This window comes from Pseudorasbora parva, chromosome 17 (assembly GCF_024679245.1).
Source record: "Pseudorasbora parva isolate DD20220531a chromosome 17, ASM2467924v1, whole genome shotgun sequence".
NCBI lineage: Eukaryota > Metazoa > Chordata > Actinopteri > Cypriniformes > Gobionidae > Pseudorasbora > Pseudorasbora parva.
This window is the reverse complement of record NC_090188.1, coordinates 44,532,627-44,545,126: the sequence shown is the minus strand read 5'-3', so window position 1 is coordinate 44,545,126 and position 12,500 is coordinate 44,532,627. Positions and strand designations below refer to the sequence as shown.

General features: G+C 46.5%; 1 protein-coding gene across 2 annotated transcripts in view; it reads right to left on the bottom strand.

The window, feature by feature from the left end:
- pnpt1 (polyribonucleotide nucleotidyltransferase 1, mitochondrial) overlaps positions 1 to 12,500 on the bottom strand; it is a 31,370-nt gene that overhangs the window by 9,242 nt on the left and 9,628 nt on the right. For both annotated transcript variants that reach the window (XM_067421431.1, XM_067421430.1), the window contains exons 3-14: positions 12,031 to 12,105; positions 11,334 to 11,439; positions 10,528 to 10,577; positions 10,328 to 10,391; positions 8,867 to 8,914; positions 8,681 to 8,794; positions 8,354 to 8,540; positions 7,632 to 7,683; positions 7,502 to 7,559; positions 2,262 to 2,358; positions 2,082 to 2,184; positions 1 to 51 (exon numbers count right to left, since the gene is read on the bottom strand). The exon at positions 1 to 51 is cut by the window's left edge and continues 20 nt beyond it. In XM_067421431.1, coding sequence (XP_067277532.1) covers positions 1 to 51; positions 2,082 to 2,184; positions 2,262 to 2,358; positions 7,502 to 7,559; positions 7,632 to 7,683; positions 8,354 to 8,540; positions 8,681 to 8,794; positions 8,867 to 8,914; positions 10,328 to 10,391; positions 10,528 to 10,577; positions 11,334 to 11,439; positions 12,031 to 12,105 — 1,005 coding nt within the window. The remainder of the gene's footprint in view (positions 52 to 2,081; positions 2,185 to 2,261; positions 2,359 to 7,501; positions 7,560 to 7,631; positions 7,684 to 8,353; positions 8,541 to 8,680; positions 8,795 to 8,866; positions 8,915 to 10,327; positions 10,392 to 10,527; positions 10,578 to 11,333; positions 11,440 to 12,030; positions 12,106 to 12,500) is intronic.

Sequence of the window (12,500 nt, the reverse complement as noted above, 5' to 3'; positions counted from 1 at the left end):
GTCTGTCTTCATACTGGACTCCAGAGAGTCAAAGGTCACCGAGCACAGCACCTGCACACACACACACACACACACACACACACACACACACACACACACACACACACACACACACAGTGACCGCATTACCAGCTTCCTCCAGGTCAGCTGACCAGCTAGAGACTCTCACAAAAATGCAATTACAAAAACGTTCATTAAAATTACACGTCACACATTTTTCACATGTGCTTTAGTGTGTGCTGTACCATGTGATCTTGTATGTGCTCTAGCGTGTGCTGTATCATGTGATCTTGTGCTCTAGCGTGTGCTGTACCATGTGATCTTGTATGTGCTCTAGCGTGTGCTGTACCATGTGATCTTGTATGTGCTCTAGCGTGTGCTGTACCATGTGATCTTGTATGTGCTCTAGCGTGTGCTGTACCATGTGATCTTGTATGTGCTCTAGCGTGTGCTGTACCATGTGATCTTGTATGTGCTCTAGCGTGTGCCGTACCATGTGATCTTGTATGTGCTCTAGCGTGTGCTGTACCATGTGATCTTGTATGTGATCTAGCGTGTGCTGTACCATGTGATCTTGTATGTGCTCCAGCGTGTGCTGTACCATGTGATCTTGTATGTGCTCTAGCGTGTGCTGTACCATGTGATCTTGTGCTCTAGAGTGTGCTGTATCATGTGATCTTGTGCTCTAGCGTGTGCTGTACCGTGATCTTGTATGTGATCTAGCGTGTGCTGTACCATGTGATCTTGTATGTGCTCCAGCGTGTGCTGTACCATGTGATCTTGTATGTGCTCTAGCGTGTGCTGTACCATGTGATCTTGTGCTCTAGAGTGTGCTGTATCATGTGATCTTGTGCTCTAGCGTGTGCTGTATCGTGATCTTGTGCTCTAGCGTGTGCTGTATCATGTGATCTTGTGCTCTAGCGTGTGCTGTATCATGTGATCTTGTCCTCTAGCGTTTGCTGTATCATGTGATCTTGTGCTCTAGCGTGTGCTGTATCATGTGATCTTGTGCTCTAGCGTGTGCTGTATCATGTGATCTTGTGCTCTAGCGTGTGCTGTATCGTGATCTTGTGAACTAGCGTGTGCTGTATCATGTGATCTTGTGCTCTAGCGTGTGCTGTACCATGTGATCTTGTATGTGATCTAGCATGTGCTGTATCATGTGATCTTGTATGTGTTCCAGCGTGTGCTGTACCATGTGATCTTGTATGTGCTCTAGCGTGTGCTGTACCATGTGATCTTGTATGTGCTCCAGCGTGTGCTGTACCATGTGATCTTGTATGTGATCTAGCATGTGCGGTATCATGTGATCTTGTATGTGCTCCAGCGTGTGCTGTACCATGTGATCTTGTATGTAATCGAGCGTGTGCTGTACCATGTGATCTTGTATGTGATCTAGCATGTGCTGTATCATGTGATCTTGTATGTGCTCTAGCGTGTGCTGTACCATGTGATCTTGTGCTCTAGCGTGTGCTGTATCATGTGATCTTGTGCTCTAGCGTGTGCTGTATCATGTGATCTTGTGCTCTAGCGTGTGCTGTATCATGTGATCTTGTGCTCTAGCGTGTGCTGTATCATGTGATCTTGTGCTCTAGCGTGTGCTGTACTATGTGATCTTGTGCTCTAGCGTGTGCTGTATCATGTGATCTTGTGCTCTAGCGTGTGCTGTATCATGTGATCTTGTGCTCTAGCGTGTGCTGTATCATGTGATCTTGTGCTCTAGCGTGTGCTGTATCATGTGATCTTGTGCTCTAGCGTGTGCTGTACTATGTGATCTTGTGCTCTAGCGTGTGCTGTATCATGTGATCTTGTGCTCTAGCGTGTGCTGTATCATGTGATCTTGTGCTCTAGCGTGTGCTGTATCATGTGATCTTGTGAACTAGCGTGTGCTGTATCATGTGATCTTGTGCTCTAGCGTGTGCTGTACCATGTGATCTTGTATGTGATCTAGCGTGTGGTGTACCATGTGATCTTGTATGTGCTCTAGCATGTGCTGTACCATGTGATCTTATATGTGCTCTAGCGTGTTGTACCATTGTGATCTAGTGTGTGATGTAGCATGTGCTGTACTGTGTCCTGACCTGTGTCTGACCCCTCTGGAAGAGAGCCGAGCCGTGGAGTGGCTTAAACACGTCCACCTCGCAGGAGATGTTGCGCAGAGACGTGAGATCTCTTCCATCACACCTGTCACATGACGCGTGTTACTAGACTCACCAACACGAACATCAGCACTTACATGAAGAGCTTGAGTATGAGGTTACCGTCTGTATTCCTGAAGAACCAGATTCCTGAAGATCTCTCTGGAGAATCTGTTGAAGGCCTCCACCACCTCAAACGCCTCCGCCTGCGGAAACTTCTCTGCAGACATCACACGGCATGAGCATTACACAGCGCAAACACACCAATCAGAGCGGCTGAAGAACAAGCGCAAGCCATGTGATCTTATATGTGTTCTAGCGTGTGCTGTATCATGTGATCTTATATGTGTTCTAGCGTGTGCTGTATCATGTGATCTTGTGCTCTAGCGTGTGCTGTAACATGTGATCTTGTGATCTAGCGTGTGCTGTATCATGTGATCTTGTGCTCTAGCGTGTGCTGTATCATGTGATCTTGTGATCTAGCGTGTGCTGTATCATGTGATCTTGTGCTCTAGCGTGTGCTGTATCATGTGATCTTGAGCTCTAGCGTGTGCTGTATCATGTGATCTTGTGATCTAGCGTGTGCTGTACCATGTGATCTTGTGATCTAGCGTGTGCTGTACCATGTGATCTTGTGCTCTAGCATGTGCTGTATCATGTGATCTTGTGATCTAGCGTGTGCTGTATCATGTGATCTTGTGCTCTAGCGTGTGCTGTATCATGTGATCTTGTGCTGTAGCGTGTGCTGTATCATGTGATCTTGTGCTCTAGTGTGTGCTGTATCATGTGACCTTGTGCTCTAGCGTGTGCTGTATCATGTGATCTTGTGCTCTAGCGTGTGCTGTATCATGTGATCTTGTCCTCTAGCGTTTGCTGTATCATGTGATCTTGTGCTCTAGCGTGTGCTGTATCATGTGATCTTGTGCTCTAGCGTGTGCTGTATCATGTGATCTTGTGCTCTAGCGTGTGCTGTATCATGTGATCTTGTGCTCTAGCGTGTGCTGTATCATGTGATCTTGTGCTCTAGCGTGTGCTGTACCATGTGATCTTGTGCTCTAGCGTGTGCTGTATCATGTGATCTTGTGCTCTAGCGTGTGCTGTATCATGTGATCTTGTGCTCTAGCGTGTGCTGTACTATGTGATCTTGTGATCTAGCATGTGCTGTATCATGTGATCTTGTGCTCTAGCGTGTGCTGTACCATGTGATCTAGCATGTGCAGTATCATGTGATCTTGTGCTCTAGCGTGTGCTGTACCATGTGATCTTGTGATCAAACGTGTGCTGTATCATGTGATCTTGTGCTCTAGCGTGTGCTGTATCATGTGATCTTGTGCTCTAGTGTGTGCTGTATCATGTGATCTTGTGCTCTAGCGTGTGCTGTATCATGTGCTCTAGCGTGTGCTGTACCATGTGATCTTGTGCTCTAGCGTGTGCTGTATCATGTGATCTTGTGAACTAGCGTGTGCTGTATCATGTGATCTTGTGAACTAGCGTGTGCTGTATCATGTGATCTTGTGCTCTAGCGTGTGCTGTACCATGTGATCTTGTATGTGATCTAGCATGTGCTGTATCATGTGATCTTGTGCTCTAGCGTGTGCTGTATCGTGATCTTGTGATCTAGTGTGTGCTGTGTCATGTGATCTTGTCCTTTAGCGTTTGCTGTATCATGTGATCTTGTGCTCTAGCGTGTGCTGTATCATGTGATCTTGTGCTCTAGCGTGTGCTGTATCAAGTGATCTTGTGCTCTAGCGTGTGCTGTATCATGTGATCTTGTGAACTAGCGTGTGCTGTATCATGTGATCTTGTGCTCTAGCGTGTGCTGTACCATGTGATCTTGTGATCTAACGTGTGCTGTATCGTGATCTTGTGCTCTAGTGTGTGCTGTACCATGTGATCTTGTGATCTAGCATGTGCTGTATCATGTGATCTTGTGCTCTAGCGTGTGCTGTATCGTGATCTTGTGATCTAGTGTGTGCTGTGTCATGTGATCTTGTCCTCTAGCGTTTGCTGTATCATATCATCTGATCTTGTGCTCTAGCGTGTGCTGTATCATGTGATCTTGTGCTCTAGCGTGTGCTGTACCATGTGATCTTGTGCTCTAGCGTGTGCTGTACCATGTGATCTTGTGCTCTAGCGTGTGCTGTATCATGTGATCTTGTGCTCTAGCGTGTGCTGTATCATGTGATCTTGTGCTCTAGCGTGTACTGTACCATGTGATCTTGTATGTGCTCTAGCGTGTGCTGTATCATGTGATCTTGTGCTCTAGCGTGTGCTGTACCATGTGATCTTGTGCTCTAGCGTGTGCTGTACCATGTGATCTTGTGCTCTAGCGTATGCTGTATCATGTGATCTTGTGCTCTAGCGTGTGCTGTATCATGTGATCTTGTGCTCTAGCGTGTGCTGTATCATGTGATCTTGTGCTCTTGTGCTCTAGCGTGTGCTGTACCATGTGATCTTGTATGTGCTCTAGCGTGTGCTGTACCATGTGATCTTGTGCTCTAGCATGTGCTGTATCATGTGATCTTGTGCTCTAGCGTGTGCTGTACCATGTGATCTTGTGCTCTAGCGTGTGCTGTATCATGTGATCTTGTGCTCTAGCGTGTGCTGTATCATGTGATCTTGTGCTCTAGCGTGTGCTGTACTATGTGATCTTGTGATCTAGCATGTGCTGTATCATGTGATCTTGTGCTCTAGCGTGTGCTGTATCATGTGATCTTGTGCTCTAGCGTGTGCTGTACCATGTGATCTTGTGCTCTAGCGTGTGCTGTATCATGTGATCTTGTGCTCTAGCGTGTGCTGTATCATGTGATCTTGTGCTCTAGCGTGTGCTGTACTATGTGATCTTGTGATCTAGCATGTGCTGTATCATGTGATCTTGTGCTCTAGCGTGTGCTGTACCATGTGATCTAGCATGTGCAGTATCATGTGATCTTGTGCTCTAGCGTGTGCTGTACCATGTGATATTGTGATCAAACGTGTGCTGTATCATGTGATCTTGTGCTCTAGCGTGTGCTGTATCATGTGATCTTGTGCTCTAGTGTGTGCTGTATCATGTGATCTTGTGCTCTAGCGTGTGCTGTATCATGTGCTCTAGCGTGTGCTGTACCATGTGATCTTGTGCTCTAGCGTGTGCTGTATCATGTGATCTTGTGCTCTAGCGTGTGCTGTATCATGTGATCTTGTGAACTAGCGTGTGCTGTATCATGTGATCTTGTGAACTAGCGTGTGCTGTATCATGTGATCTTGTGCTCTAGCGTGTGCTGTACCATGTGATCTTGTATGTGATCTAGCATGTGCTGTATCATGTGATCTTGTGCTCTAGCGTGTGCTGTATCGTGATCTTGAGATCTAGTGTGTGCTGTGTCATGTGATCTTGTGCTCTAGCGTTTGCTGTATCATGTGATCTTGTGCTCTAGCGTGTGCTGTATCATGTGATCTTGTGCTCTAGCGTGTGCTGTATCATGTGATCTTGTGCTCTAGCGTGTGCTGTATCATGTGATCTTGTGAACTAGCGTGTGCTGTATCATGTGATCTTGTGCTCTAGCGTGTGCTGTACCATGTGATCTTGTGATCTAACGTGTGCTGTATCGTGATCTTGTGCTCTAGTGTGTGCTGTACCATGTGATCTTGTGATCTAGCATGTGCTGTATCATGTGATCTTGTGCTCTAGCGTGTGCTGTATCATGTGATCTTGTGCTCTAGCGTGTGCTGTATCGTGATCTTGTGATCTAGTGTGTGCTGTGTCATGTGATCTTGTCCTCTAGCGTTTGCTGTATCATATCATCTGATCTTGTGCTCTAGCGTGTGCTGTATCATGTGATCGTGTGCTCTAGCGTGTGCTGTACCATGTGATCTTGTGCTCTAGCGTGTGCTGTACCATGTGATCTTGTGCTCTAGCGTGTGCTGTATCATGTGATCTTGTGCTCTAGCGTGTGCTGTATCGTGATCTTGTGCTCTAGTGTGTGCTGTACCATGTGATCTTGTGATCTAGCATGTGCTGTATCATGTGATCTTGTGCTCTAGCGTGTGCTGTATCATGTGATCTTGTGCTCTAGCGTGTGCTGTATCGTGATCTTGTGATCTAGTGTGTGCTGTGTCATGTGATCTTGTCCTCTAGCGTTTGCTGTATCATATCATCTGATCTTGTGCTCTAGCGTGTGCTGTATCATGTGATCGTGTGCTCTAGCGTGTGCTGTACCATGTGATCTTGTGCTCTAGCGTGTGCTGTACCATGTGATCTTGTGCTCTAGCGTGTGCTGTATCATGTGATCTTGTGCTCTAGCGTGTGCTGTATCATGTGATCTTGTGCTCTAGCGTGTGCTGTACCATGTGATCTTGTATGTGCTCTAGCGTGTGCTGTGTCATGTGATCTTGTGCTCTAGCGTGTGCTGTATCATGTGATCTTGTGCTCTAGCGTGTGCTGTATCATGTGATCTTGTGAACTAGCGTGTGCTGTATCATGTGATCTTGTGCTCTAGCGTGTGCTGTACCATGTGATCTTGTGATCTAACGTGTGCTGTATCGTGATCTTGTGCTCTAGTGTGTGCAGTACCATGTGATCTTGTGATCTAGCATGTGCTGTATCATGTGATCTTGTGCTCTAGCGTGTGCTGTATCATGTGATCTTGTGCTCTAGCGTGTGCTGTATCGTGATCTTGTGATCTAGTGTGTGCTGTGTCATGTGATCTTGTCCTCTAGCGTTTGCTGTATCATATCATCTGATCTTGTGCTCTAGCGTGTGCTGTATCATGTGATCGTGTGCTCTAGCGTGTGCTGTACCATGTGATCTTGTGCTCTAGCGTGTGCTGTACCATGTGATCTTGTGCTCTAGCGTGTGCTGTATCATGTGATCTTGTGCTCTAGCGTGTGCTGTATCATGTGATCTTGTGCTCTAGCGTGTGCTGTACCATGTGATCTTGTATGTGCTCTAGTGTGTGCTGTATCATGTGATCTTGTGCTCTAGCGTGTGCTGTACCATGTGATCTTGTGCTCTAGCGTGTGCTGTACCATGTGATCTTGTGCTCTAGCGTATGCTGTATCATGTGATCTTGTGCTCTAGCGTGTGCTGTATCGTGATCTTGTGCTCTAGCGTGTGCTGTACCATGTGATCTTGTGCTCTAGCGTGTGCTGTACCATGTGATCTTGTGCTCTAGCGTGTGCTGTATCATGTGATCTTGTGCTCTTGTGCTCTAGCGTGTGCTGTACCATGTGATCTTGTATGTGCTCTAGCGTGTGCTGTACCATGTGATCTTGTGCTCTAGCATGTGCTGTATCATGTGATCTTGTATGTGATATAGTATGTGATCTACTACATTCTCTTTAGCATGTGCTCTAGCGTGTGCAGCAAATGGCCCATCACACACCTCTGATCTGCTCCTCAGCCTCCAGACGGATCTTATTAATTGCTTCATCTCTGGATATCTGAGGAAACACACACACACACACTTAATACCACGAGATCCGACACGGTGCCAATGTGACGCTGACACTCACCTTGTCATGTGTGAAGTCTGTGAACACAGCGTAGATCTTATCAGACGTCAACCTGAGGAGAAATCAGCCAATCAAACGCTGAGGAACATTTAGACTGGGGCTGGGTTAAAAATATCAAATCTCAAGTTTAATTGATCCTCATTTTGATGATATGAACGGTGAAATATGTCAATGCACTGCAAAAAATGCTCTTCTTATTTAGTATCCAGTTGTTTCCAGTCCAAATATCTAAATATTCTTAAATCAAGATGCATTTACTAGATCAGTAAAACTACATATTTTTGTTTTGTTTTATAGACAATAATATCAAAATGAAGTGAGTTTTTACTTAAAAAAAGCCATATGATCTGCCAATGGGGTGAGAAAAATAATCTGATTTCTGTTTGGGACGGAAACAAGAAACAAGATTTCAATCAGAAATAAGATTATTTTTCTCCCCCCATTGGCAGATCATTTTGCCTGTTTTAAGCAAAAACTCTCTTCATTTAGATTTTATTGTCTATAAAACATATGTCATTTTACTGATACAATTATAAAAAATATGTCGTTTTACTGATCTAGTAAATGCATCTTGATTTAAGAATTATTAGATATTTAGACTGGAAACAAGACGAAGAGCATTTTTTGCAGTGTGCCCTAACAAACACAGCCCAGTTTTATGGGTCAATGTATTAAAGAAAAGTCCAGCTCATATTTCTCCCCCAAAGTGAATAAAGTCTCACTGTCGTGTGAAATCCACCATCTCTGCGGAGGCACTGAAGAGTTTGGCAGGAGTGCGTTTGGTCACTTTCATCTCGCGGCTCATCTGCTGAATGGCCTGAATGATCTGCTGCGTGTGTTTGACGCCCAGCTTCACCGCGTGACTGAAGTCCTGCTGTAGGACGTTCTCTGCCGCGGCCTCGATCATCACTACACACACACACACGCGCGCACACACACACACACACACACACACACACACACACACACACACACACACACACACACACACACAATCAGAACGGGAGTGTGGAGCATGGTGTGTGAAGCGGAGCTGAAATCTCACGGACCCACTTGGCTGGACGGGGCTCCGGCGATCACGAGGTTCAGCGAGCTGCTGTTCATCTCAGAGCGTGTGGGATTAACGATAAACTCTCCATCCACCAGGCCGACGCGCACCGCACCTGAAACGAGCCGCAGCGTCACACACACACACAGCATTCACACACACACATCTGTTCGAGCGGTGGACTCACCAATGGGGCCATTCCAGGGAATATCAGACAGAGCCAGAGCCGCAGACGCTGAGAGACAATCAACAAGCATCACACACACACACACACACACACACACACACACACATTAGGCAAGGCAAGTTTATCTGTATAGCACATTTCATTCACAATGGCAATTAAAAGTGCTTTACATAGAACAGTGATAACATGCATAAGAAATAAGAATACCATGTGTAAGAATATTAATAAAAACTAGGACAATTAAAACAGTTGTAAAGAGGGAAGTTGGAAATAGATCCCGATCTGCCTGATGTTAAATGTGGGTTCCCCTATCAGAGATGAAGAGATGGAGCAGGTTCACAATGCCTCCTGGACCTTACGCGACTACCAAACCGCCCGAGTCACACTCCCAGAGTAATGCTCTCAGACAGCAACGCTGTGAGTTTGCCTCCTTCTTCTCAGAGGAACTCAGTAATATCAGGAAGGCGATCAGCACATCCAGGAGCTGCTCTGGGGTCAGACAGATCAGACCAAACCCTCAGAAGATTACTGTCTGATTTCAAAGCAATAGATTGTAAAATGTAGTACAGCATCTTAAAACATCCACCTGCGCCCTTCACACACTCCTCACTTCTTTTATCAAACGTGTGTTTAACTGTTTGGAAGCAGATCTCCTAGAAGTGGAGAACTCCTCTTCTCTACGGGACTCTTCCAACCGCCCTTAAAACTGCAATAGTTAAAGGAACTGTATGTCAGAAATGTATTTAATGAATCATAAAATGGCCCTGATACGTCTCTAGATATTAATAAATCATGATAATCTCAAACTCTTCTATCTCTGCCAGCAGTAGTCCGGCAGGATATTGGCATTATTAAGCTGTTGTTGCCCTCGACTGATGTTGATGATGTCATGTGTTTTGGCCTGAAGCTCCGCCCTCCACCGATCGACCAATCAGGAGTCAGTAGTGTTTCGGCATCCGGGGGGGGGGGGGGAATCTGCAGCCATTTGTAAGGAATTGCAGTACCAGTTTTGGCCACAATCTTACACACACCTCTCCTGAAGAAGAGGAATCTGGATCACTCTGAGCAACTACACACCAATCTCACATCTCCACTTCATTGGCAACATCATTGGAAAAGTGTTTTCAGTCAGCTGAAGAGATTCTTAAGCTCAAACGGATCTGGTGTCCGACCGCATCCCAGCACAGAGACAGCGCTCATAAAGATTATAAATGATATCCGCTTAAACACTGATACAGGCAAAACATCAATTCTGGTACAACTGGACCTCAGTGCTGCATTCGACACTGTTGACCACAGCATACTGCAGGGTTCAGGTCTTAGAAGCCAGAGGTTATTATGGGATGGTCCTCAAAGGGTTCAGGTCTTAGAAGCCAGTGGTTATTATGGGATGGTCCTCAAAGGGTCCAGGTCTTAGAAGAGAGAGGGTACAGCCGCGTGAGAGAGCAGAGATATTCATACCTCCATTAATGGCCAGAACATCAGGGTCATTGACTCCATCAGCAGCGAGTATGTTACACAGCACCTTCAGCACACACACACAGAGGGATGAGCACACAACCGCACAGAACATCAGTGTGTGTGTGTGTGTGTGTGAGAGATCAGGTGAGTGAGTGTGTGTGTGAGTCTTCAGTGTGTGTGAGATCCAGTGAACGGCACACCTGTGTGTCATAGAAGTATCCGGCGGGGAACAGCGGCCTGATGGAGCGATCTGCACACACACACATCACAAAGGCAACACATTACTGAACCGTGTGTGTGGGTGTGTGAGTACGAGAGTGTGTGTGTGTGTGTTTTTGAGGGTGTGTGAATATGAGTGGGAGTATGAGTGTGTGTATGTGTGTGCGTGCGTGTGTGTGTGTCTGACTGTGTGTGTGTGTGTGTGTGTGTGTGCGTCTGAGGGTGTGTGAGTATGAGTGTGTGAGTATGAGTGTGTGAGTATGAGTGTGTGTGTGTGTGTGTTTTTGAGGGTGTGTGAATATGAGTGTGAGTATGAGTGTGTGTATGTGTGTGCGTGCGTGTGTGTGTGTCTGAGCGTGTGTGAGTATGAGTGTGTGTGTGTGTCTGAGGGTGTGTGAGTATGAGTGTGTGTGTGTGTGTGTGTGTGTGCGTGCGTGTGTGTCTGAGGGTGTGTGAGTATGAGTGTGTGTGTGTGTGTGTGTGTGTGTGTGTGTATGTGTGTGCGTGCGTGTGTGTCTGAGGGTGTGTGTGTGTGTGTGTGTGTGTGCGTGTGCGTGTATGTGTGTGCGTACGTGTGTGTGTGTCTGAGGGTGTGTGTGTGTGTGTGTGTGTGTGTGTGTGTATGTGTGTGCGTACGTGTGTGTATGTCTGAGGGTGTGTGTGTGTGTGTGTGTGTGCGTACGTGTGTGTGTGTGTCTGAGGGTGTGTGTGTGTGTGTGTGTGTGTGTGTGTGTGTGTGTGTGTGTGTGTGTGTGTGTGTGTGTGTGTGTGTGTGTGCGTGTCTGACCGATCAGCCGGCTGGTCAGGATCTCAGAGTCTGTGCTGCCCAGCTCTCGCCTCAGGTGGTTTGTGGGGATTCGTCCTGCGGCCGCTGCTTTCTGTCTGTAATCCACCTGAGGATCTCAGAGAACACAGGCAGTGTCTTCACACACACACACACTGGAAAGGTCCAGGAGTAACAGCCGGATTTAAATACGGCACTGAATCCCATAACCGATTGTTCCGTGTGAGTAACACGATTAACTTCCTAAACTGCGATGACTGAACCCACAGCAACATTCTGCTAATATTCCCGCCCTCTAACACTCGTTATGATCTGAACTAACCCAGCGGTGTGTGTCCTGCTCACGTCTGTAAGCCTGAGCTCCTCTTGCAGTGATGCCATCTCCTCTTATCATACGCGTTTCTGGGTTTGTTTCATAAGGCGATCACATTCATGCTGTTATTAACGTGGGCAGGTGCAGGTCATGAGACTGTGGTCGTGTTATCAATATAAGTATTGTATTATTATATTATGGTCCTGTTATTGTTTGCTGTTTTTCGAGCAATATCTAGCAGCACGAATGAGTCGGGGCTTGTTCCTCTTTCCCTGTCACATAACTTCAGTCGTTGTTTTCAGTGCTGATTAATTCTGCCAGTGTGAAAAGAGTCCCAGCTCTGTGATAAAACTGTGTGTGTTAAGCTAGACCTGAGGCGTGTCTCACCACAAGAGGCATGAAGGAAGCGGAGGCAGGCTTGCTCTTACTGACTGCTGTCACCATCACTGACGTCTCACCAAACTGCAATCACAGAGACAGCAATGAACACACACACACACACTCACACTCACACTACTGACCACTGCAGACTCACACACACACTCACACACACACACACACACTCACACTACTGACCACTGCAGACTCACACACACACTCACACTCACACACACACACACACACACACTCACACTCACACTCACACTACTGACCACTGCAGACTCACACACACACTCACACTCACACACACACACTCACACTCACACTACTGACCACTGCAGACTCACACACACACTCACACTCACACACACACACACACTCACACTACTGACCACTGCAGACTCACACACACACACACACACACTCACACTACTGACCACTGCAGACTCACACACACACACTCACACTCACACTAC